The 27,987-nt window shown below is 34.7% G+C and overlaps 1 protein-coding gene and 2 pseudogenes across 4 annotated transcripts; 2 read left to right on the top strand and 1 right to left on the bottom strand.

Moving 5' to 3' along the window:
• Positions 1 to 76: 76 nt before the first annotated feature.
• LOC147293095 (endonuclease III homolog 1, chloroplastic-like) lies at positions 77 to 7,740 on the top strand. Of its 4 annotated transcripts, XM_086232261.1 has the most exons (11): positions 77 to 356; positions 908 to 1,093; positions 1,201 to 1,322; positions 2,342 to 2,408; positions 3,907 to 4,034; positions 4,436 to 4,502; positions 5,676 to 5,806; positions 5,984 to 6,121; positions 6,198 to 6,302; positions 6,537 to 6,620; positions 7,256 to 7,740. In XM_086232261.1, exons 2-11 carry the CDS (start codon positions 952 to 954, stop codon positions 7,397 to 7,399), a joined length of 1,128 nt encoding a protein of 375 aa, XP_086088387.1. In that variant the 5' UTR covers positions 77 to 356; positions 908 to 951; the 3' UTR covers positions 7,400 to 7,740. The 4 variants fall into 4 exon arrangements, with proteins under 4 accessions (XP_086088387.1, XP_086088388.1, XP_086088389.1 ...); XM_086232262.1 differs by having other exon boundaries at positions 77 to 1,093; positions 1,201 to 1,313; XM_086232263.1 differs by having other exon boundaries at positions 77 to 1,093; positions 5,715 to 5,806.
• A 1,730-nt stretch (positions 7,741 to 9,470) lies between these two features.
• LOC147293093 (protein farnesyltransferase/geranylgeranyltransferase type-1 subunit alpha-like) lies at positions 9,471 to 21,895 on the bottom strand (annotated as a pseudogene).
• Positions 15,403 to 16,863, top strand: LOC147293094 (uncharacterized; annotated as a pseudogene).
• Positions 21,896 to 27,987: the final 6,092 nt, after the last annotated feature.

The raw sequence follows: 27,987 nt of genomic DNA, 5'->3' as shown, positions 1-27,987 counted from the left end.
TATGCAATTTGATATAGGGTAGTGAAAAATAATAAATAGGGTTTCAGATCTAAAACCCATTGCACAACCTAGCCCAGTTGCAAAAAATCGGTACCAAGCCGGTCCAGTTTGCTTCAATGAATGAAATTTCAATCACAAAAATTAGGCAAGCTGGAGCAGGCGCTGAAGGAGGAGGCGAAGGTGCGGTCGTTGATGGTGGTGGAGATGGAGGTGCAGCTGGTGAAGCTGAGGTCCAGATTTGCGTAGTCGGATATGGGGAAAAGGGATTCCTTTGCGTTATCGTCCACTGCCCCACGAAACCCACCAGTGGTGTTGGGTATAGTTTGCTCAAATTCAATCTCTGATTTCAGCAAAAAGTGGGTAATTATGCAATGGTACTCTGCTAATACATACTTGTACCCAGTTCAAGAATGTGCAAGTGTGTACGAGAGATAGAGAGACCCAACTATCTTGGTAGATATTTAAGTTAAGCAAAATGTTGTTGCGAACTAGTTTTAGCTTTAAAGTTGAGTTTGAAGCCGCCACTATAGAGATAGACTTAATGTAGTTGAAAAGTTTAATTATATATTAATTTTTGTTTGGCAGTGATAATTATTATTATTGTAGAATAATAACTATTTAAATTGTAAAAATATTCTATTAATTGCTGCTGCTAATCATTGTTACTGTCAAAAATTTACTTAATTTAAAAAAAATATCTAAGAAAAAAAATATAAGGTAGACTTTATTTATACAAAGTAAACTTATTTATCATTTTAACTTTTTATTTAAGTTTTTTTTTTCTTTTACAAATCCTCTAAAATGGACTTTTACTTTAATAAATATACGATATTAGGAGTAAATATTTTAACTAAAAACTAAAATATTCTGATAGAAAGAAAAAATCTAAAAACATTATTAAACTCAGTTCAAGGCTTCAAGGCTCCAAGGCTCCAAGGCTCCAAGTTTAAAATGATCCAAATTCGTATGAGAAGTCCCTCCACGCCTGCCTTTGCTATTGGTCGAATCCACTTCAACAGAATGTCCAAAACAACATTCTCTGTCAAACTCATTCAATCCAAAAGAGAGATTCCCACTTCAGATTCAAACCCAGGTCACACCTCTCTGCCCTCAATTACTATAATTATTTATTTCTGGTTTCATTTTTTTTTCTTTTGGGTTTTTGTCCTAATTTTTAATTTCTAATATGTGAAATTTCAGGCTCTGAAGGCACCAGCGACGTTTCAGTACCAGAGCTGCGTGTTTTTGCGAGGAGAAAGAGAGTGAAAAAGACTGAAGAAGTTGAAAAAATACAACTTGAAGCAAAACCTCAGGAACAGAAAGTGAGAGTTTTTTTATTTTTTTAAAATTCAAATAATGGGTTTTCTTTAATAGTCCTATAATCAGTAAATTTAATATAATGTTATTTGGAGTTGTTTTGTTTCAGCTTGTTAATGTTGATGCATATGTTCAAAACCAGAAAAGTAGGCAAATTTTGAATTAGCTATTTTTTAGTGCATTTCTTGTGCTGGGCAATTTCTATTTGAATTCTAACTTCTAAGTCCCCTTTCAATAGTTATTCCTTTTGGAACTTCTTTTCATTATAAATGCTTGAATTTATTTGTTTCACTATATTGTTATATCACAGCTACCTAGTTTTATGTACTATGAATTACAAGTTCAATTTTAGAAAGTATTAATTTTGTATCATTTTCGTTACTTGAGGTTGTGACCCTAAAACCAAATCCCTCAAGCTGCAATCTGATATTGCATAGAACTAGCAGTTCATGCACACCTATGTGCAATGCATACATTATCATTTCTCTCACTCTGCAACTTCTTTTCAACATTTTCTCGCCTCTCTTCTTTTGACGGGTTTACTATCAATTTATTTACAATGATGATAATTTTTTATTAAATCATATGAGTTAATTAAATTATAATTCATTGCAACATAGACTTTGGTGAAACTTGTGGCCCCAAAAAGGCCCTGCCTTTACAACAGTAAAGATTAAACTATAAATGCTAGGGTACTGTGTAATTATTACATTTTTTTCACATTCAGCAATAACATTTGCAATTAACTAAATTATTGTATAAAATAGTATGTGAAGTAAATGCACATGTTACTGGCTAATGGTTAAATCTTGTATCTAGTTGGACTGCATAAACTTACTTTTAGGCAATTTAAGACTGATTGCAACTCAACTAAAGCCACAACCAACTGCTTCGGTTGAATAGCATTTATTGGGTCAGTCATGTATACCCCAAACATGAAGCTCAACCCTTCTTATAAGTAAAATCTTGCATAATTTGTTACAAAGAGCAATTGTAAATTTCCTGATCAGTTTCTTCCGTGCAGCTGGATGCCCCACCTGACATTGAAGAATTTGCATACCAAAAAGGGAATGCATCTATTGCTTACTCAAGTAAGTACCTCTTTTGAAAACACATGATTAGATGTTTTAGGCTTTGAAAGGAACTCTTGCTTGTAAATTTAAAATGAAGAAAGTTATGAAGTACATTCTGTTCATACCAGTGGATTGGATTTATATAGAAATTGTTTGTGAATTGAATTTTTCCCTAGCTAAAAACTACTCTCTCTTTTTTAGCACTCCTGTTCTTCATGTATTCGTTGTTTCAAAGTGGTATATTGAATGTGTTGCCTATTGCAAGGTTCTTTCTTCTTTCTTCAACAATTCATTTCCTCTTTCTTCAACATTTCATCTCTTCTTGTCTTCTTTATTGAAGTACTAAGTACGCTTTTTTCTTGTTAAGGAGAGTCTTTCCCTTTCTGTCAAAACTTCTTATTAGTGGGAATCTTTGAAGCTTTTGGCACAAAGGAGGTGAAACGGGGAGTGAGAGGTTTGAACTCTGGCCTTGGGTGTGGGCTAAATGCTCTCTACCATTAAAGTTATTGGCCCCCACAAATTTTTGAACTTTTCTCAAAGGGGTTTGAGACCATTAATTTAAGAATCTGTGGCACCTCTTGGGAATACATGCATGATTTTATGAATGGATACCAGTGAACTTTTCTCAATTATGGGCCATTAATGTCTGCACAAGCCCTTATGGGTAGGTCTTCTTAGACTTGTTCTACTGGGATTCTGGACAAACCTGATTAATTATGAGGACTTCTGTTTTGATTTTAAGAATCAAATATATCTGTCAATTTCTCCATAGAGCTTCTTCTACATAGTTTGTTATCTTTTTACTTTTAGTTTGTTTTGTTTTGAAAGAAAGAAAAGAACTAACCGTGAAACATGCTGTGGGATTGGTTGAAAGGGGACTATTATGCTCCCTATTTTGCAAATAATAGCCAAGGTAAACGAAGACCTTTTTCTTTTGATAACTGAAAGAAACTATAAAGGTAAAAATTTGGGCCTTTTTATAAAAATGCATTTTCTTCCTCCACCCTTAAAAAAACATAATTGTTTTTTTTTAATTAATTCCCTTGTGTAGTAGTAAGAATCTGTTGCCCTTTTGTCGGCAGTTTGGCATGTAGTATACAGATGTGTAACATCTTTTGTTTGGGGCCAAGACTTTTAGACCGAATGCTAACTGGTCTTGATGAAGCATGTAATCAAACTTATCTCAGGCACCAAAAAAATAGCGGCTAATAGTTAGAGTTATAATTGATGGCTTTAATCAGTTGTATGGGACAATTATTATTTAATTTTTCTTATAGCCTCCTTTCGTTTGACATATAAAATATCATGAATGTTGGCCAAGCATGTTAACAAAGAGGATTTCTGAATTTCAACAAATGCACATAAATCTAACCCTGACTGTAGTAGGCAAGTGAAATGGTCTACCTGTAGTAGGAGGAAGGGGAACTGTAAACTGCTTTTCTGATTTAAGTATCTTTTACATGTCTGTACGCATGTTGGATCATCAGTGTAAAGAAGCTTCAATTGTGTATTTCAGTTGACACGGGTAAGCCACCTGCTAACTGGGAGAAAGTCCTTGAAGGGATCCGCAAAATGAGGTCTTCTGAAGATGCACCGGTAGATAGTATGGGTTGTGAAAAAGCTGGAAGTGCTCTTCCTCCTAAGGTATAATTCTCCTCACTGGGAAAAGTGGAATGAAAAATGGTTGGGTAGGGTTGGGGAAGATTTTAAGTTGGAATTGTACTGGATTGGATTGTCTCTTTCTTTTAAAAAAAAAAATCTCTTTGTGAATCATGATTATATATTGGCTTCAAATAATTTAATAAAGAAGATATTGATATAATAATCTGTTATTAGCCATGAACCTTACATCTAGTAAAAGCACAGAACCGTAGCTTAACCTTTGTCAACTCCTAATCGTGATTATTTCAAAACTTCACTACGTGATAATATGCTTTCTGATAGATTCCATATTACCAATCTTTGATGTTCTATGAAATATGTATTTCATGCATGAAAGCATAGCATGATGATTAATTGGTCATTTAAAAAAAAAAAAAAATCAGGAAAGAAGATTTGCTGTCTTGGTGTCTTCTCTGTTATCAAGCCAAACAAAGGATCATGTTACTCATGGTAAGTTGGTGTAATTTTTATTTTTATTTTTTTGATATGCAAGTTTTATTCATTGCCCAGTAACTATAAAATTGTGGCACACTCTGTTTCAAGAAGCTGGAGGGAGTTGGGTGATTTCGGATGGTTGTTTTGCTTTTCTTAGTGTAAAACATACTGGTTTTGGTAGAGCAAAGAGAGCCAAAGTTTTGTGGGGATGCTGCAGATTGGCTGTTCTTTGGGTAGTTTTGACAGAAAGGAATAGAAGAATTTTTGATAATCAAATAGGGGTAGGAGTGGAGGAACTCTGGGAAAGGGTGAGGTTTTTGTCCTCTCTTTGGGCCTCAGTCTCATCAGAGTTCAATGACCTATCTCTTTCGTCCATCTTGCTAGATTGGAAAGCAGCTATTAGTTAATTTCTTATTGGTGTTGCTTAGTTTCAGTTCTTGTGTAGTTTGTCTATTTTCTTCTCCCAGGTTTAGACTTGTGATCAGTGGACGCCTTGTCCTTTGCTTGTAACTTTCATCTTTAATTAATGAAAGTTTGTTTCTTTTTTTCTAAAAAAAAAAAAGTTTGACCATTGACAAAAAAAATTCAATGAACCAGTTTATTTGGTGCTAACCAGAAATTCAAGTTGTCAAGCCTGAAAGTTCTTTCAATTAGTACACATACACCATGCCCAGCAGGCTGTATGTGTACACACAAACACCCACTAACCACCCACCCACACTGAAGGATAAGCTTTCTAGAGAGCCTGGAAATGAAACAGAGATCTCTTCAGAAGCCTCAAAAAGAACTAGTCATGAAAAACTTCAAAATGACATGGTGAAATATTGGATGGAAATTTTGGTAAAGCAGTGAAAAGGTGCTGCATTCTTAAAAATAAAAATTTAAAATTTAAAATGAAAAAACAAATTGAGTACGGATGTGTATGTTATGTACATGAATAGTTGGGAATCGAAAAAGCAAATGTAAGTTATATGATATTATATAAATGGTTTGTTTTCATACTGATACTTGTCTTCTTAAACCATCTGGAAATGTTTTTCATTTATCTTTCTCACATGATAAGTTGGCTTATGGCTAGTGAATCCACTAAACATAACCTTGGAATTTATAAGCTATTGGTCCCCAATGTGTGCATGTTACTCATTTATCGCTCTGTAAGGTTTTCTCAATTGTTTCTATGTGTCTTAGGGTTTTATTCCTGCCACTCATGGTCTTTTTGGAGTGCAGGAGCAATTCAGCGTCTCCTTCAAAATGGTCTGCTCTCTGCTGATGCCATTGACAAAGGTGATGAAGAAACCATTAAAAGCTTGATCTACCCGGTATGGTTTTTTCAGTTCCCACTTAAATGGTGGTGTATAACCTTTTTTATTTGACCTTAATTTGTCCAAAACCAGGGGTAAACCCAAAGAATTTCTATTTTGCAGTTATTTCAATTTCCTTGACCATTTTATGAAATTTCCATGTCTTTTTCTTTAAAGAAAATTTCTCATGTGTAGGTAGGATTTTATACTAGAAAGGCTAGTAACATGAAGAAAATTGCAAAAATTTGTCTCATGAAGTATGATGGAGATATACCTAGCTCCTTGGAGGAACTACTCTCACTTCCAGGAATAGGTCCTAAGATGGCTCATTTGGTAGGGCTAGTTTCATAATTATTTAATTTAGCATGCCATCTTAGGTTCACTAAGTTTTCTGGTGTGTGGTGCTTAGGTTATGAATGTTGGTTGGAACAATGTTCAAGGGATTTGTGTAGATACTCATGTGCACCGCATTTGCAATCGGCTTAGATGGGTGTCACGGGCAGGCAAAAAACAGGTACTTCCCATCTTTTGTGATAGCACCACGTATGATGTACTAAAGTTGGTTCTCAACCTTATGCATTCTCTTAATGACACTTCCTCATCATGAAAATCTACATATTTTCCTCTGATATCAATCGAATATTGCTCATAAATAAGATCTTCCACAATCTTGCATATAGTTTTGAGCAACTGAAACATCAACACTGATAGCATCCCATCAATGGCCAATCTTTATTCTCTTTGCTAGAAAACATCAACTCCTGAGGAAACGAGAGAGGCATTGCAATTGTGGCTTCCGAAGGAAGAATGGGTTCCCATAAACCCTCTTTTGGTATGCATAACTCACTACTCTAATACCAATGATATGTTTTAACTAAATATTTAAAATTACTTTCACATTAGACATGTTTAGCCACACACAGACAGATGCTTGGTACTCATAATGCATAAATGTATTCTGCGTGTGTGTGCATGTGCCAACAAGTGTTTGCATTTGGTGAACTGGTGGAAAATTCAGCTGTCTTCTTTAATATTCTTCATGACTTCATCCAAGGATTTAGTTACATAACAGGGGTATCCCTCCATACCCACCAGCATATCTTCTGCTAGAAATGGGTTAAGAAGGGATCAATCCTGAGTCTTTGGTATGACATTATTGCTTCACCATTTTTTACTAGTACTGAAATGCTGAACAAAATTGATATGGTATGATATTTTTCACCATTGAATAAATAAAATTTCAGTGTAACAATTTCACTTTTCCGATTGAAATTCTGGTCTAAGAAAATGTTATGGAAATTTGATCTCTGCAACAAATGAGCTGAATGTTGAGTTTAAATTTTTTTCCTTGTATGCTTGTGCTTCCTTTTTCTTTTATGCTAGTGCAGTATTGCCACAAATCTTTACCACAGACAGGTAGTCGTCTTATTTTATAATCCATTTTCTTCCTTATTTTGATATAAACAGGTGGGATTTGGACAGACAATTTGCACTCCCCTCAGACCTCATTGTGGAGTGTGCAGTGTGAGTGAGTTTTGCCCATCTGCATTCAAAGAGACCTCAAGTCCATCATCCAAGTCAAAGAAGTCTGGTTCGAGCAAGAAGCTTTGACAAATTGATTCTCGGAGGGGGAATCAGCTTTATATTTGCTTCTATCTGCCTTTTGTACATATCCCAATCCTAAAGAATCTCATGGATTCTTTGATGGTAAAATTTTGCCTTTTCCCACCTCATATGATAGGTAAGTTGTTCATGCAATGTGGGAGAAAGATTTTTCTTTTAGCTGATGTGAGAGAAAGATTAATTCCTCTGTACTTTAGTGAAAGAGGAATGTAAATTGGGGAGGGTGACAATTGGTTTAGAACCAACATTGTATAACAAATTCAATGATGGAAATCAATATCATTAGCATTTTATCTATTGTGAGAAGTTCAAATTTGATGAGTGATTTATGGCAGCAGAAGATTGAATTCGTTTGTGTTGAGAAGTGGACTCCTTGTCCACTGCTGTTGTTTTTATTTTGATGAATTTTAGTAGAATGTTTGTTTCCTTTTCAAAAAAAAAAAAAAAAAAAAAAATGATGGCAGTAGAAGTAAGATGACTGTTTTCCATTTAGGGCCGATGCTGAAATATGATTGTGGCAAAACTTTAAAGCTTTAACAAGCATTGTTCAGACTACTGCGTTTTCTTTCCAGGCAATGCTATATGTATGGAGGCTTATGCAAAATTTATTTTACAAGTTCATTTAGTTGATGGTTACACGTTATTGTTCATTGAGATGAAATATGTAGTGGGAATAATAGCCTTACAAGTAAGGGTTATTGAAATGTGACAATCACAGCAGTCAACCATGAAGTCTTCTTTGCAAACTTCCAATGGAAGGCCCAAATGGAGTCCTGGTTTTTCAGAATTTCTGAACTCCAAGAAACTAGTAAAGCCTTTTGTTTAGTAAAATTGGTGTTCTATTTACCACTTTGCAAAAAAAAAAAAAAAAAACAACGAATTCAAGGGGAGGATAGCTGCTGTTACTTAGGAGCTCGCTGAATGCCAGAACTGGTGCGAAAAAAATGCAGGGTTGATTGAATCTGCACACGTGAATCACCTTCCAGTACGGCTACCTTGTTACCTTTGGCATCCCCCCCTTGCGGTTAAGGTAACGACTTCGGGCATGGCCAGCGATCGTTTTTCAGAAGAGAAGTCCTAAGACTTACACTACATTGGTGGTTCTATTTAGACTCTTTTATATGCTTAGACTGTTATCCTTTGAATTTTCAATGAAATTTTGTCCCTCGTTAATTTTCCATTATATTTAATTGAACTTCAAGTTTTATTTTTAAGAACCCGCCACCATTTGATAAAATGATAATAATAAAAAGAATGAACCAGCCATTGCCAGATTTGGCGGCCAAAGAGCCAAGGGTAAAGCTAACAGCAAAAATATAAAGAAGCTTAGCAAGTTGGAATACCCATTGAAACCTCAAATAGGTGGAGTGCAGTCTGGAGCATACAAAGCATTTCTACCAATGTAAAAGCTTTGTGAGCCTAAAGACTTGAGAGACATTTTCCTTTTCTGTGGGAAGTATAAATTGCACCAAAAATCAATCTCAGAAACGCAGGATTTGTAATTATCACAACAATTCCTGAAGTTCAAATTGGATTTCTTTGGTTTTGTGTAAAACTGTCAAATCAGATTGAAACACAAGGCTCTTACAACGTTAATCTTAATGAAAAATAAGCATGACATTGTACTCAACTTCAACTAGAAGACTGGATCAATTGATGGGCCACAAAAATCAGACTATCTGATGTAGAACAAATGGCGGTTCATGCAACAACTCGACCTAGAAGGCCAAGAAAAGAAACAAGTTTCAACCAGGCCCAGTGTCAGAAATTGGTCAAATTCCTTCGTTTAGGGCTTTAAATAAGCAATTTAGTATTTTTGAATAAGTTTCCTAAATTGCACTTTATTTCCATTTTTATTTCTGTTTTGAATTTCGAACGTCTAGGTTTCTGAACGTATTTAAATAACCTTTTTGGCTGTTTGTAACATTCATTTTTTTATTATTTTCAATCAGAAAACCTTGAATTTCTCTCATTTCTCTGATGAATTCCAAATTCTTTCTTAGGATTAACGCTAGTTTTCTCTGATTTCTTTTAATTGCATGTTACGCTGCGTCACTATTCAGTCACCATCCTAATGTTAAGCATTTTGGGAAAGCTTACTCTTACGCCACTTCCAATAGTTAGCTCTTATTGGGTCGACATCTTCCAAGACAGAACAAATGGTTTTTGCCAAGTCAGAATCAGGTTGTTCCGAGCCTGAAGAAGTCCTTAGAGCATCCACAGCATCTCTGAACTCTTGGCCTTCTTGGAAACCATGGCAGATATGATCCAAAAGTGCGCTCAAAGCAAATATATAATTGTTTTTGGCACTTAAAATCTTCAAGCATACTGAAGATATCTGAGGATCGTTCACCCAAGACTGATTGTCATCTTTGTAAACACCGGCGGATCCAAGGTGGGGTCAATGGGGTCAATTGACCCCATGAACCCATAAATCTCCCTCTAGATGAAAATTTTTGACCCCATGGTTCATGGCATCTCCTTGAAGTTGCAGGGGCAAGAAATGGTGGAAGGTTTTTATGAAAATGTTTGAAAGAGGCAAGAAGAAGAAGAAGAAAGTGGATCACGTGTCTAGGAGGTGTGATTTTATTTTTTTTTTAAACTCAGAGACTTGTCAAAACGACATCGTTTTGACAATTTTATTTAAAAAACAAAAATTGAAAGACTTAACATTCAAACAACACATATGTCGACAATCCTTTTTTGTCTTTCACATTGAGAAAGAATAGGGCCCTAAACCCAAACCCAATTTGACTCTAGTCTCACCCAAACTCAATTCAACTCTCACGTATATGGTGAAGCTCGCCGTCACAAAAGGTGTCGCCGCCGTTGACTCTCACGCACTCGACTTGAATCTTGACCCCATAAACAATGATTCCTAGATCCGCCACTGTTTGTAAAGCCCTCGAAGGTATCTCCATGAACTTTCATTCTCAGGGCGGGCTACAATGGCATTAATAGTATAACACACTTCAGAGAATGTCTCTGTTACAGACAAACTTTTGCAGGTCATAGAAGAAACACAAACAGATACACAGAAAAGGCAAACCATGTGAACAATTACTGTTCAAAGTCCAAACCTCAGAGCAGTGGACCATGGATAGTGACATTATCACAAATATCACTGGAACCAAAGATTAATACATGTAGAAGACCATAATGTAGTTATTTTATTATTATTATTATTATTTTGGTAAAAAGACCATAATGTAGTTATTATATGGACTTGGAAGGCATTTATGTGGCTACAAGAATTAAAATTAAGGTTTTTTTTTTTTTATCACAAATAGTCCTTTTACTTTCACCAAAATATAAATTTGGTCTTTAAAATGCATTTTTACTCAATGTCATCTCTCATCTTTGTCCCCCAATATCAATTTGATCCTTAGACACACTTTAAAAATTCGCCAAAAATAGTTCAGGATATGAAAAAATTCTCCGAAAATTCTTATAGACTTGTCTTAACTACTATTATTTTTATTTAGGGTTAAATTATCAAATTGACATTTAGTATTTTCTAGAAAATTCAGGAGATTAGTTTGGAAATTTCAAATTTTCTAGAAAATCAATTTGATAAATTGACCTCAGATAAAAATAATAGTAGTCGAGACGAGTCCTTAGGAATTTTCGGAGATTTTTTCGTATCCCGAGCTATTTTTGGAGGATTTTCAAAGTATGTCTAGGGACCAAATTGATGTTCGATGACAAAGATGAATGATGAAATTGATTGAAAATATACTTAAGGGACCAATTTTATGTTTGAGTGAAAGTAGAGAGACTATTGGTGATAAAAAAACCTAAAATTAATGCATATGATCAAACAATAAGTGACTAGGTTTTTATACATGCCCAACATAATATTTTGAATAAGAGTTAAATACACTGTTAGTTCACTTACTTTCACTTTTTTCCCAAGTTGGTCCATGATCTTTTTTTTGTACCAAGTTGGTACACTTTCTTTTCGACGTTTACTTACTCGGTCGATTCCGTCAATTCTGTTATAAATTCTGTTAAAAAAAGGACAAAATGGTCTTTTTATTTTAAATAAATTTTTAATTCTATTTCTAATTTAAAAATATTAAAACTAAAAAAGAAAAAATAAATTTAAACTTAAAAAATTAACAAATTACACCCTCCCCCAACCCAGCCCTCGTACCAGCCCCTCCTCTCTCTCTTCTCTTTCTCTCTTCCTTTTCTTCTCTCTCTTCCCTCCCCACCCATCCCCAACCTACCTCCAGCAGCATCCTACTCGTCGGCGCTGCCCCAGCTCGCCCATCTCTCCTTTATTCCTCTCTCTCTCTCTCTCTCTCTCTCTCTCTCTCTCTCTCTCTGGGTTTGATCTGGGAAATCGATGGAGGTGCTGGTGGAGGACTCAACTGGAAGTAAGAAGGCGTCGTCGCTGCCAGGAGCTTGTCCATGCCACCATCTCAATGTTGGGTCTCTTCCCACAGCTTTGTTGCTGCCACAGTCGACGCCTGAGGTGGGTTGCAATTAAGGACTAACCTTGGAGAACATATCCGAGTTTGTATGAATTCGTAAAGTGAGGAAGAGCAAAGCCACGAGGCTGCAGGACAAGCTTGCCGACGCCAACCTTGGCCTGAGCAAGTATTGGAAATTCTAAAGGAGACCAAATGGAATATGCTCCACCTTCTGGTCTGACTTGGGTGTTAAGTCCATATCACTCATTGAGTTGGCGGGCACTTTAATATTCGAGAAATTTGGAAAAATGACCACTTTTTAGACCCACTAAAGACTTTTAACCCTTTTTTTTTTCTTCATAGAAAACTAACCCAAATGGGTTGAGAAAAAACCCAAATACCCTTAACATTAAAAAACTTCCCAAAACCAAGAAACCTACACATGTATATCTCTTCCTTTCCCCTCAAGTAAGTTTCTACTAAACCAAGAAACCTACAGTCTCTGCAACTTCTCTCAATGTCTTCTTTCTGCCTTCCTGACGTCTCTCCCCTCACGTCTCTCCTTTCCCTCATGATTTCACTCTTCTTCCACTGCAGTTCACCCACCCTCGTCTCAGTTTCTTCCTCTGTTATAGACCCATTCCGCAACGTCCATCAAACATTCTCATATATGATAATCCAAGATAACTTCAATCTCCTTCAATTTCCATCATCAAAAGTTGGATTATGAGAAATCATATAAGGTACAAGATTTGTCTTTTAACTTTATTTATACTTTTAATTGTTAGATTTTTTTTTTTTTTTTGTAATATAGCTAATTTATAGTTCCTATTGTTGTTGGAAGAAGGAGAAAAAAAAATTTTGTTTGAAAAAACGACTTTCATGGGTCTTTGAGATGAAATGCAGGTTGCCCACTCGAGTACCCAGAGAGTATTTCACAAACTTTTTATTTTCTTATTATAGTTAGTTTCCTCGAAGGGTACTTGAGATATACTCGACTATACATCGAGTAAAATCACTATTTTGCTTTTTATTGATGAGTGAGTAAAATAATTTAATTTTTTTTTTTTTTACTCATGTTAGGTTTACTTTGGTTATTTTTCTTCAAGAAATGGTTAGGTTTGCGATCATACTCAACTATGGTGGTAGGTGGGTTGATAATCAATACACGAGTGGTCAAATGAAAGGTATGTTATTGTCGGATGAAGTTACTTATCAAGAGTTGATGCATGAGGTACTCCACCGTCTTGGTCTGGATTTAAGTGACTATGGAATCAAAATACACTATCAATATAAGAGCAATTTATGATTGTACAATATGATGGAAATATCTGATGACAATGATGTTGCTACTTGGGTTTTTGATAGTTTTTCTATACAACCCAACAAGATTCGATTGTATATCACTATTGAACATAAGGTGTCAAGTTATGCAAGTGGAAATAATGAGGTCACAAGAACTGGACTTACATTGCCATCTCAATTTGATCGATGACTTTGTGTCAAAAGTTCCCATCATTAATCTTGAAAATCATCACTCATCTGCATTCACTTCTGTTAGTTTCTAGGATTTGTTATATTGGCTATGTTTCTTGTCAAAACAATTGTATTAATTTGTATTTAATCACTCACAAGCTCTAGGCTAGATTTAGGACAAGTTCTGCTGCATTGAAGAAGTCAAGAATGAACAAAGACACAAGGTATACTGCACTTCATTCATTTCATGAAATTAACAGATTTTTGTCTATTTGACTAGTCATTCACTGATCATAAAGAACAATGTTTTTCACGTACAGTGGTTGATATTTAAGTTACAATCGCTACAGTGGGTCCATTTCGGGTCTTTGCTTTTTAAGCCCATTTCTTGAAAGCCCATGTTCTGTTTAGTACTAGACATGCATGTGCATTGCACATGGCTTGGTTCCCCTACTGTAGCAATCAGATCTGATTGCATCTTTGCCATTCACGCCACACACCTTCACACATCAGCACTATTCATCATCTTCCCCATTTCTGATTTTTGCAAAATAAAGCAAAATTCTTTTTTACAGCTCCTCATTCCTATCCTTAGTCATACTAGGATACCCCTCTAGGACAAAGAGAATATGCCCCTTATGCGTCTCTTGTGGACAGCCATTGATTGGCTTCCACGTGGCTTGGGCGAACATGAGTGTTGCGTGGGTGTGTACGGGTATATGGGCATTTTTGGTTCAGATCTTTTTAGCGGTGGATGAGCAATTTTTGAGCGTGTATTCTTGGGGTTTCACGGCTGGGTATTTTCTATGTGAAGTGCTCATCTTCAACTTTTTCAGAAAATGGTCTTTTAATTCTTGAAAAATCATAAAGAGATTTTCTGAAATTGTATTTGTTTAATCTAAAATTCTATATGGGTTTGAGTGCTTAAATGTTTTCATACATTATTCAAACACATTCATTTTAGATTTAAGTTGAAGGATTCAATATCAATCTTTTCATGCCTATAGCTTGAGAAGGTTGATCTTTGTTTGTGAATCCTACATTTGCATATCATGTTCATGCATTGATGAAACCACTGAGCTTGGTGCGGATTGGTGCCATGGGTTGATGAGCTTGGAGTGGAGCTGCCTTCTTCATGAATGACCAATTGCCTTGCTTATGGAAGTTGCACAAAGGGGTAAGAAAGCTGCCACTTAGTCTAGGACTTAGTGATTGAGCTTGTGTGCTGAGTGCTCCCTTTTGTATTGAACTTCTGATTTAGTGGATTGCCTGGTCAGCTGGATAGACCCCCAGTTTTTACCCTTTGTGGTTTTTCTGGGTGAACATCTTGTGTGCATTTGTCTTCCTTGTTTGTGTTGTTATGATTACTGATTCACTCAACATTTAAACACAAATCGGTACTGTAGCTTTATGCTGGAAATTGATATATACCTTATTTAATTGTCTAGCTAATCACACACCACTGTAGTTGTGGATAACACTGGGATGCCTACTGTGATGGATCCTCTGAGTGTATAGGATGTCACTTGATCCTTGGTGTGTTTGATTTGTGTTGTTTACTGAAGTGATTTTTGGTTTTTAGAAGTCAATATGAAGTTTCATATTTTTGTTACTGGACCGTCTGAGTTGTGTTTGGTTGACTAGTTCGTGAGTGATCACATAAACCAAAAATTGGGGTCCGATCACTGAAATTGAAATTAATCAAGTTAATTGAGTGAATAGATCACCTAAATTAAACTTTCAACTTCGTCTCATACTCCGGCATGGTTTGACCATAGGATTGACAATGATTTTGATAATCCTACTGTTATGTGCCAAGACAATAACATAATTGATGATGATGGTATATGTACAAGATTTGACGTCCCTCATCTAGATGCAGATAATGTACAACCCTCTCAAGTGCCTCACGACAATGGACAATATGTTAATGTTCAGCCCGATCACACCAATTATAACCCACCATCTTCCAGTCGTAGTAAGGGTAAGAGCTTAAAAGACTATGATAGTATTGGTTCATTGAACACAAATAAAGATTTTGTGGTTGGTCAGATGTACCCAAGCAAAAAGGAGTTGCAAGGAAAATTAGGTATCATTGCAATGAGGAAGAATTTTGAGTTCAAAGTGAAAAAATCCACTAAAAACCGTCTAGAGGTTAGATGTGTGGATGATAATTGCAAGTGTAGACTTTGAGCAATACAGGTGCCATCATCAGAATATTTTGAAGTAAGGAAATATTGTAATGATCATTCATGTTCATTGGATATTATCCATCGCGATCATCGACAAGCTAGTAGTTCCCTCATTGGTCAATTTATAAAATCAAAGTATGAGGGGGTTGCACGAGTATATAGACCAAGAGATATCATAGAGGGTATGCGCACACACCTTAGAGTTAATATGAGTTACGAGAAAGCTTGAAGGGTAAGAGAATGTGCACTAGATATGGTCAAGGGGTCACCAGAGGAATCTTTCGCCATGCTTCCAACATATTGTTCCATGTTAGAGAGAAAAAATCCAGGTACAGTAACACATATAAAGACTGATGAAGATAACCACTTTTTATACTTTTTCATGGCATTAGGATCCTCTATCAGACCAGTGATAGGTGTGGATGAAACATTTTTAAAGGGTAAATATCTTGGCACCTTATTTGTGGCTGCATGCTATGATGGAGAAAATCAAATTTATCCTTTGGCATTTGGTGTAGGAGATTCGGAAAATGATGCATCTTGGTCATGGTTTTTGACAAAATTGCAAGGGGCAATGGGAGAGGTAGCAAACTTAGTATTTGTATATGATCGACACGGAAGTATCGGTAAAGCTGTGCAAAACGTGTTTCCAAAAGCTTACCATGGAGCTTGTATATTTCATATAGGTAACAACTTAAAGTTAAAATTTTAGGATAATAAGATCATGAAGTTATATTACACAGCGGCGAAGAAGTACCTTGTCTCAGAGTTTAATAGCATGATGGCTAACATATGGGCATATAAAGATGGAGAGATGGGTAGATATCTTGAAGAGATTGAGTACCATAGATGGTCTAGAGCACATTTCAATGGAAACCGATATAACATGATCATCCAATGTTGCCGAATCTATGAATGCGAAACTTAAGGATGCTCGACAATTTTCTATCATTGCTTTAGCGGAACACCTAAGAGGGGTGCTCGAAGAGTGGTTTGATGAACTCCGAAATGCAGCAAGTTCCTTGAATTCTAACTTCACAAAATGGGCAGAAAAAAAAGTGCGCTCAAATAATAGGAAAGGCTTGCATATGCATGTATGCATGTTTATGTGATACATATATCTATGTTTTATTATTATATGATTTATATATATATAACTTCATCTATTCAGGTGTCTTCCATTAATCTCAATGCATTACAAATTCATGATGGAGACCAAGATTGCATTGTGGACTTGAATGAAAAGACATGCACCTGTAGAGAGTTTGATCTCGATCAACTTGCATGCGCCCATGTCACTAGTTCATCACGCTCTTGCTGTTTTTTTTTCGCAGCATTTGCTTTGTCTTTTATATTCACATTTTGAAGAGAGGCAACAAGTGTCATCTCAAAGCACTCATTTCCTCATGGATACTTGTTAAAGAACTCTAAATCATCAACCCACTTCACATAGCTTTCATGGATTCTAGTCATTCCTTCTTTACTTAGCAACACAACCTCCAAAAAGGATAGAAGAGTCATCTTCACTGCGTCGTCGTCAGATATTGTTGATACATTTTTAAGAAAAGAACGCTCTAACTCATCCTTTGTTGCATGTGGATTGTTTTTTAAGTATTTTTCTCTAAACCTCAAACTTCCCACTTTATGTAATCCACAATTGATGTTTGAAGGGTGCTTGGTGAACTGTAAGCATGTGACTAGAGCAAATTTAGCCTTAGAAAATCTTAGTGGTTTATCCCAACCAAAAACCACCTCTCATTCTTTTTCGCATGATTGTACTCAACCTCACACAAAAGAAGATGCTGGCAAATTTGTCCAGAAAACTGAATTTCACACAAGCTAAGGAAGTGTCTGAAACACGTTCCCTTGAACTTCTCCTTTTGACTATCACTCAACTTCTCATTTAATACGGTAATGACTTTTGACAATTGCGATACGCACGATACCTTAACTTTAAAGTAATTGTTTTTACTTATCTTCAGAGTATATGTTAGTGATTCCATGTCCCTAAAGCCAAAAAAAAGAGAATATAAGTATAGATAAATATAGAAACAATAAAAAAGACTGCAAATATTTTTACTTTGCCAATAGATGGCATGTCATTAATAAGAGGTAAACGATGTGCCCATTTTCAGGCATACAGGCATTATAATGAAATATGAATAGTTTAAATCTATGTCTGTTTCTCTAATTATCTCTAATTATCTTCATAGCGTGGGCAGTTCAAGTAGAAGGTTTCTGTGTTTGATAGCTCTGGGAGGCCCAGACTTACACCAACTGACAACTCAAACCCTTGGTGGGCGCTACTAGAAGAAGCGCGCTGTCAAAAAAGCTAATAGGAAACTTGGTTTTCTAATGCCCATTAAAAATAAAAAACAAAACAAGAACAAAAAATAAGAGCCATATCCCCTACTAGGCAAAAGAAGAGTAAACTATGTGCCCATTAAAACTATTCCTTTATTTATTAAAAAGTTCTTCCTTTCTTAACACTCGTTTAAAAATTAATAGTCAGTATACAACACACTTCCTCCCCGTTTGATTTCATGCATGAAGTATGTAGGCCTCCTAAAGCACCTAGCAATCCATGGGGCATTTGTAGTTTCTCCATCACACATGCATCAGATAATTTCCAAGAAAATCTCATAGGTTTGCTCTTTTTTTTTTTTTTTTAATAATGCTTAGAAAGTAGAAAGAAAAAGAAAAAGAAAGAGCAATACAATTTCATGTACATTAAATGCCCGTCTAGCTAGAGAAACCGAATTAAGAATAGCACACAACAAAATTAATAATGAGCTACATATTCAATCATCAGTCTTTGTAAGCTTATTTGAGATCCCAAGCATACATATGGATATCTATACATCCATTCTGATTACTAACATATATAAATAATCATGATTTTTCTCAACTTTTTGGCGAGACTTACAATCATTTATTAGAGAAAGTGTTGTCTCAACATATCACTTTTATATGGCTTAAAAGTCATACACAAAGTAGAAAGTGAAACAAGTTTGCAGAATTATGATCTAAAAATAATTACTAGTAAATCTAATTGGTGCAATGTCATAATAATGATTTGGATCAACAATGAACAACACTATTCCCACTATAAAGGGACATGCTCTGTAATCAGCACCCTTATCTTCAACCAGGATTATATACTCATCCAAAATACTAATAAATCCAATTCTAAAAGCATCATAATCCTATTCCTAATTAATTACTTTATTCTTTCTAGTATTAGACTAACAACAATTAAGAAAGGAAGAAGAAGAAGCAAGTGACCAACTCAACTTCGCAACGTTGAGTGTGGAAGCAAGAAGAGGCAAGAAGCCATATATTCCATAATTCAAATACCCAAACTAAAATTATAACAAAATTATTTGAATTCCATAAAACAAAATGTAAAAATCAGAATTGTTTGAAAAACTTACATGAGTGCAGACGATGATGCGTGGGTTGCGGATGGTGGAGTGGGTGGCCTCGGTCGCGGATGGTAGGGCGAGTGGCCTCGGTCGCGGATGGTAGGGCGAGTGGCCTAGGTCGGCAAATTGGTAGTGTGGCGGGTCTGGGTCATGAGTGTGGAAAAGAGATTGAGGTGAGGGAGGGAAGAGATAGACAGGACTGAGAAGAGAGGGAGGGGAGAAAGACAGAATCACATAACTGAGAAGAGAGGAAGAGACGTAGTGGGTAAAGGGTTTTAGCAGATTATTAATGTTAAGGGTATTTGGGTATTTTCTCAACACATTTGGGTTAGTTTTCTATGGAAAAAAAGAAAGAGGGTTAGAAGTCTTTAATGGATTCAAAAAGTGGTCTTTTTTCCAAATTTCTCTTAATATTCCTTCAAAAATCAATATTGGGTGTTTAATAAGTTTTAAAATAATGATCACCTTAAGCACTTATGACTCTATATGTATATATATTACCTGCTGAGTGAAGACAGACGATGATGGAGAGGAACACAATTTCTAATCAAGATGTTGAACATGTATATGTTGTTTTTTGGGAGGGGGTGGTCAGAAAGAGGCTGGGCTGGGTTAGGGGAAGGTTGGTCGGAGAGAGGCTGGGTTGGGTGGGTGGGTGGGTGGGTGGGTGGGTGGAGGAGGTGGGACATGGGGCTGAGTTGGGGGAAAGGGTAATTTTTGTTAATTTTAAATTTATTTTTTCTTTTTTAGTTTTAATATATTTTTTAAATTAGAAATAGAATTAAAAATTTATTTAATATGAAAAGACTATTTTGTCCTTCTTTTTAACAGAATTGACAGAATAGGCCAAGTAGGAAAACGTCGAAAAGAAAGTAGACCAACTTGGTACAAAAAAAAGATTGTAGACCAACTTGAGAAAAACGTTAAAGTAAGTGGACTAAGGGTGCATTTAACTCTTTTGAATAATGTCATAATGAAGCAAACCATAGGCAGCAAATTCTAAAAGGATATACGAAGCAATACTGTTTCTCATTAGATTATTGACTATTGACATGATTATTAACTTTTTTTCTTCTTTTTTAGAAGGTTATAGAATACATACTTCAATGTCTGCAGTATCTTCTAATGAACTAATATAACAATGCAATAGATCAATCATCACAAATCTCAATATTTCCTAACATGTGTAATGTAAATATGTACAATTCCCCTACCCTCCACATTATGTCATGACTACACTTTATATTTTCGATTAAGTGCTTAGGACGAAATGGCAAGTAAAGAATATCTATAATCTATCTATACCAGCTGATTCTAAGCAGAATTATTAAAAATGTCTTCTTCAAGTAGCTCCTGACAAGAGTCAAGTTCATCTTCCCACCCTCCAAGTGATTGCATCCACTGCATTAAAAACAAAATTCTATGAATAAAATTCTGTTTGTAAACCCTAAACACCAAGTATATAGCAGTTGGCTGGATGTTAGGGGGGGAGGGGGGAATTTTTTATAAGAGATGATAGCATGACTCCAAACAACAGAAATAAACAAGTTTTGCTTGAGTGTAATCGTGTTTGCATGGCAATTGTATCAACCCGTTTACACGGCTAATAAAAATTTCGTATTTTAGTCAACTGCCTAACTTAATAATGAAACCAATTAGCACACTTAAAAATTTGTGTCATGATTATAACCTATTATCTATTTAATAGGGCTATAACCTATTTATAAATTTAATTTAAATATTAAAACTTTAATTTTTAATGCTATATAAGATCTTTTAAGTTCAATTTAAATGAAAAAAACTAGGTAAATTTCAATTGTGCTAGATTATCAACATGATGGTAAACAGTTAATTGTGGCAACCCAAACATAACTCAGTTTTACCTGATTAATAAACAATTTATGCATGTCATCTTGCTCTACATGTGCAATAATCTTGTGGTGTTCGTGTTGAGAAAATTCGGGACAATTCATAATCAATTCATGTTCGCATCAACCCAATTAGTTTAATATGTGTGTCTCAACCTAATACGAACATGATTCGTACGTGAACACCAATTGTCATCCTTATTAACATCTAAGAGCAATGGTGCTCAAAATGCTCGTCCAATTAACCAAAAGAATTGTTTAAAACAAAGTTCATGTCATGCATTTAGCATGCATGGAGTAAAAGCAAGAAAACAAACCTGCCTATGTGACCAAGCATGATAATTTTTAGCATCAAGGGAGAGTATCTTCTTTGTGAACTCAAGCTCCTCGCTTGTAACATTGGTTCCTAATTTCTCAGAAACCCGAAATTAATGGAGTGGTATGATGGTAAGAGTGAAAAGCTAGTAAAACTCAAAAGGTGTTTTGGAAAAATATTTGATGATAGATGAACTTTATGATTTCAAATAACATAACAAACACTACAAAACTAAATAATTACTACTCAAGAAAACCAAAGAACAAAAAAATGATATTGATATCAGTAACTACTCAGGTATGACAATAATCATTGTCCATATTCCTTGAAGATTCAATATAATTACTAGCTAATAAGCCCATTTAAAAAAATGGTAGGAAGTTCAATTTCCTTACAAGTTATACCTTAAACAGTCCTACATCAATGTAAAGAGCCTCTTATGCTAGAATTTTCATGGATATTCCCAACAGACTTTATTAAAGATCAATATTTCTATATGCATGTATAATTGAAACATAAGCAGACATACTAATTCAACAGAACCTAAACACCATGCACACACAGAGATAGACAAATTGGAGTTAAACAATCATCTACCAATATTCATGAGCCAAATATGTAAGCATAATCAATATGAAGAAGTTTCCATGAAAATAAATATATATATATATAAAGACTTGTAGCTCACCATAACTGATAATTTTTGGAGTTACCCGCCACAATATGTTCAGTGAAATCAAGTTCATCGTGCAAATCAACATCGAGAATCTCGAGTATTAAACGCCTGAAATGTCATACCTACAAACAGGACAATAGAAAGCTGCACTTGCAATTTAATTTGTGTGTATTTCTAGACTACCTAATGCTCAATAATAGACAAACTACTTACCACCTAGTAGAGTTTCTTTATTTGCTTTTCCAGACTTTCTCATCAACCAAACAAACAAAAGACCTCAAAAAATGATACGTACGAGGTTTTTTTTCCCTATTTTGACTTAGGAAAAAATGGTGTTTGTGGGATGGGAAGGCTAATTGAGGAGCCTTTGACCTCTAGTTAGAACTCTGTTAAAGAGAACAAACAAATATTTTTTTCTTCTGGTTTTCTTATTGACTCCATGACTCCATCTTAAATAGATGTGAGCCTACAAAGTGTTACAGCAGGAAAAATAGGAACCACCTAACAAAATAGCAATAACCAAATACCATAGATAACCCACTAGCTAACCCACTATGTTAGCCACTACACTAATTGATGAGATAAGTTTATTACCTAATAGCCTAATGAATAACAGACTCATGACTAAGTCAATGAAATTATTATAAGCACATAACAGTTCCTTCCCCCTTCAAAATGACACCTTGTCCTCAAGGCTGTTGCTTGGAGCTTTATCCCGCCTCATCTGGTTCCATATAAACCTCTTCATCATCTTCCTCCAAACATGGTGAGATCATGAAAAGTTTCTTACAACGATGTCCCGACTTAAATTGCTCTTCACAATTAATGCAAAGTCCCTTATTTTGGCGCTCTTGCATTTTCTAAATAAGTTAGTTGCTTCATTGGAATAGGTGGCCTAATAGAGGCTGAGTTTTCAACTTCTAAATTCTTCTCTTGAGAATGGGACAAATTGCGTGTCTCATATAAGCGAGCAAGACCAATTGATGATGTCAAGGAATTTGGCCTCCCTGCCATGACATCTACCTTAATGTCATCCTTCAACCTACTTACAAAACAACTAACACTTCTTTGAAACCCTAATTCGGTGGTCTATTATTTGAAGTTATTTTAAGTATGTTTCTCTTTGGTTGGCTACCATATGAGGATATCTCTTTTCCTTTTAGGCCAAATTGGGCTTTCTCTTATTCTTTCTTGGGTTACTTCGTAAAAGGCCCAAATTGCAAAAAGAATCCAGATAATGAAATTGGGTCTAGACAGACACTGGAGCAGGTATGTGGGTGCGTGCTTGGAGACACGTTCACTGAACTGACCGAACAGAGAATTCTAAGTAGAGCTTTACGGTATGTCAAATAGGAACTATGTACATGGTTATAATAGATATTGATTAGTCTTCAAATCTGAGACACTACTAATGTCTTGTGTGTATGTTTATTGTACTTTGACCGCACAAAATGGACCAATGCAATTAAGCATGGGTTATATCTGTACGTTGGGTGCATTGACACACATATGAAGACATGTGAGTGTGTAACATGGAATCTCTCACCTTCCGTAAAGAAGAAGATGTCCTAGGATAAAAAAGACTTGGAAAGTCTTTGGCCAGAGCATCAGAGTCACATATATCATTATAACTTGTAATGAGTTTTGACTAGGACTGCCCATTGGTTCGGTAAATACTGAACCGATCGATTACCAATAAAAAATTTTTGGTTTGGTAATTAAATTAATTTTTCTTCGCCTAAAATCAAAAATCCGAAATCGAAAAAGTTGGTTTAGTTTTGGTAAAAATTGAAAAAAGTTGGTATACCGATCGATTATCGAAATTTATTACCGAAACACCCCGAATCAATTGTTACCGAAAATTCCGAATAATTATCCAAATTTAGTTATATATATATATCATACAATTACATTAATATACTTACTAGCTTATGGTCTATGTATACTAAAATTATTATAGTTATAGAGTATATAATCTTATGGGCCTATATCCTATATAATAATGTTTTAGTATATAATTTTAATTATACCATATATAATGAAATTAGTATACTCTATATACTCTATAGTCTATACACTAAACTTTATATAAAATTATATTGTATATACTAAAAGTACGTATTATAATTATAGGGTATAGTATATGGTATAAACCATAAACTATATACTCTAAACTCCATTAAATAACTTAATACCCTATTTAATATATAATTTATTTTTATTTTTAGACACCCTTATGGTTTGAACTCAAGACCTCATGAAAAAGCTTGCTATGCCTTACCCACCAGACTAACAAACCCTTGTGAACTTATTTTTCAGATGTATATATTCATACACATTTTAGATAATAAATTAATACTAACCTAGCTATATTTTAGATAATTAAATATATTTTACATATCAATTGTAGCATATATTATATCAATTGAGATTCTGATATGGTATATAGACTAGCTATTTCATAATTATTTCACTTGAACCATATATTTATTTGAATGATATATTTTTATAAATTATTATACCTTATTTTAATTGAAGCTAATAATATTTTTATTACACCAACACTTAGCCGTTTATTATTTCAACTTATTTGATCACTGTTACCTAATTTCAAAGAGTTGTTCATTTTCTATGTTCATACTCAAAGATTATCCCTGCAAAAAATCGTCTAAATTATAATTTATCTACCCGTTCGATTATCATTAGAAAAACTACGATCGTTTATAAGTTCGACCACTGTTACCTAACTTCTACATCTCTTATTGAGCTAAATTTATGCACGGATGATCTTTGAGTGAGGAGCTAAAAAATGAACGGTTCAGATCGTTGAAAACACGATCAAGATGTAACCTTTTACATATAAATACACTTGAAGACTATAATTATATTAGTTTTTTCATTGAAACATTGTCGTTTCAATAAGTGGAAAGACCACAATGTGATTACAACAATCTGAGCCATTCATTTTCTATGTTCCTACTCAAAGATTATCCCTGCAAAAAATCGGTCAAATCAGAATTCATCTACTCGTTCGATTATCATTTAAAAATCAACGATCGTGCATAATTTCGACCACCGTTACCTAACTTTACATCTCTAATTGAGGTAATTTTTTACAGGAATGATATTTGAGTGGGGAACTAAAAATTGAATGGTTCGGATCGTTGGAAACACGATCGCATCATATGCTTATAAAATGTATGTAATAAAAACTCCAAACTCCAAACCCTAAAACAGTGACGTTCTAGGTGGTGGTGACGCGATTGTAATGAATTTTTATATGAAATCTATTATATAAATTGTAAAACATATAGGTTTATATAGGAAACACTTATATATAGCTATATAGGTTTATATATATGAAACATTTCCTTATTAAATCAATATTTCCTTTTTAAACCAATATAGGTTTATACTTTATATATGAAACATTTCCTTAAACTAATTAATAATCAATATAGGTTTATATAACTAAAAACTTAATATTTAATAACCCTAATTAAACTAATTTATTTATGTTTTAGTTTGTTTAATTATTGACCAAAAAAAAAAAGTTTGTTTAATTAAATTTGTAATACCCAAAAAAAAAAAAACAAAAGGAAATATGCTATTCTGGTCTACGAACTCAGCTCAAAAGGCACTCAAGCAACGCCTTAACCACTAGATTGCCAAGTCTATTTGAACTTATTTTACCGGTAAATGTATTTATATATATATATATTAGATAATAAATACATTAGATTTAAGTTGTTTAAGCTGCCCTTCTCTTCATGATCACCTCATATTTCTGCCGCCTCTCTTTCTCATCTCTCCCTCTCTCTTCTCGCTTATTTTGGGTTGAATTAATGAATGAGTTTTGTTTTAGTGATGCTTCTCGACTTATATGCTTGTTGTTTTAGAATTTGGATTGATTTTGTTTTGGATTTCAATCTCAAAATTAGGGCTTAAAAACGATTTTGCTTCATATCTCTTCTTCAAACTCAAAATATGGAGCAACTAGAGCCTAGAGTAGATCGAAGGCAAGGTCAGTGATTTGCTAGCATCCGAATGGTAGATTATAATCAATCTCTGACTCTCTGTAATTAATTTATGGTGGATTACTTGATTATGCAGTGAAAGCATCCTTTCCCTTCTCTCTCTCATCTCTCGTCTGTCATCTATCACGTACTCTTTCATCTCTTGATTTCACTCTCTCATCTCTCACTCTCATGCTCTCATCTCTGAAATTATGGATTTTTTGTGTAATTGTTTCAATTGAGTGAGGGTTGTGATTAATTGGGTTTTTCTGTTTTGAGGTGTTTGGGTTTTGATTAATGGGGTTTCTCTCTTAATTTGTGTATTAGATATTGCTCCATTTCTCAAAGTTGTATCAAATATGTTTTGGGTTCAAAAGCCTTTGATGGACAATTGTTACCCATATTCTGAAAATTCCGAAAAATGCCGAATTCCGAAGTATCTGAAGCATGCCAAATTCCGAAAAAGTCGATTCGGTAATCGGCATCCAAATTGACTTAACAAAAATTTCAGAAATCGAATCGGTAAGACCATTTACCGATTCGTTCCAATCGATGGGCAACCCTAGTTTTGACACAAGTTCCATACCCAAGTTATAATCAGAGCATAGTTGAGAAAGTGGACTGTACTGTATTGTAGTCATAACTGAATAGGTTCGAGGTTAAATTCTATTTGGTTTGAAGGGACATAAATTGTGGCTATGTGTCAATGTGGTATGCAAAGTCTAAAGGGCAATTAATTAGAAAGAGTTTTAGATTAATTGTGATCCTACTGCTAAATCGAATAAGAACCTAAAAGGTTACACACATACAAGTATGTGGAAGACCAAAAAGAAATGATGATACTGAGGATCAATATGTTCGATTATTGATTGCAACTATCATGATAATTGATATTGCCTAAAACTTGGAGTTAACACTTCCTAGTGGGTCACTCATCCTAGTATTGCTCTAGTATGAGCTTACTTAACTGTGAGATACTAATAGGGACCATGAATATCTAATGACTTAATTACTAATTAATTAGGTCAATTAATAAGCTTATAAGTTAAGTGATTAATTTGAGGTGATCACTTGACATAATCTTGTCTTAAGTAGGATTAATTAGCTAATTATTTCATTTAAAGAGTAAGATTGGAAAGTCAAAACTTGAACTTATTGGCCCAATTAGGCTAAATCATTAATTATTAGGAGAATAATTAATGTTATCTTATTAATTAAGATAAATGATTAATTAGTTAATCATTAGTCATAACTCATTGATTAAAGTGTTAATCACATGATTAAGTGTTTGGGTGACCTATTAGTCAAAGGACATTTGACTTTAATATATCACATTGGGTAAGTTACATAATATTAAAGAGCTTAGAGAAATAGTGCAAATAATAAGAAGATGGCGATTGATGCAATTAAATGGGTGAATGAGGATCATTCATTGAGTGACTAGATGAGATAAAATAAAAAGAGGTCCAAGCCTCTATGTGCCACACCCTAGACACAAGGATGAAACCTAGGGTTTCATCTCTTCTTCTTCTTCTCCATCCTTTCTCTTCCTTCATGAAACCTTGAGAAAAAGTGATGGGTCTTGTTGAACCTATCTTCATCACTACTTATTTGATGTCATACCTTGAAAAGATGATGATCTAGTAGCTAAGATCAATCTTTTCTCTTTATCTTTTCTTCTCCCACACTTGGTGTGGACTAGCTTTAGAGAGATCGCACTTGGGATCTTAAGCCTCTAACTTAGATGAGAGTTTCATGATAGGTAAGTGAGTTCATTCTCTTGGTGGAGCCAAACTTGAAGATGGACATGAAAAGAAGGCATCCTCATGGATGTGTGCAAATCTTGGATTCTACCCAAGATGATCTTCAAGGGTAATTTCTTATTCTCTTAGTTATTTATAGTTCTTTCATGTCTTATCACACCTAAGGATCCTAAGGCTAAGGGAATTGAAAATCCCCCTTGCTCCCACACTTAGAAATTGTTTCTAGGCTTACCCACCATTCCCTTCAAGTAGTATTAAGAGCCAAAGGTTGTGTATGAATTTTAAAAATGTATACTTTATTGTTTTCTAGCATGAAATAGCTTGAAATTGCATATATGGGTGCATGTGGGGTGTTCGGCCATCAAGGGGGCTTGCGGGTTTGAGTTCTTGCTTTTTGCCTGTATTTGGTGTTGGGTGTTATTCATC

This window comes from Dryas octopetala, chromosome 2 (genome assembly GCF_963921425.1).
Source record: "Dryas octopetala chromosome 2, drDryOcto1.1, whole genome shotgun sequence".
Taxonomy (NCBI): Eukaryota; Viridiplantae; Streptophyta; class Magnoliopsida; order Rosales; family Rosaceae; genus Dryas; species Dryas octopetala.
Note: the sequence above shows the minus strand (reverse complement) of the source record. Positions and strands in the feature narration are given on the sequence as shown.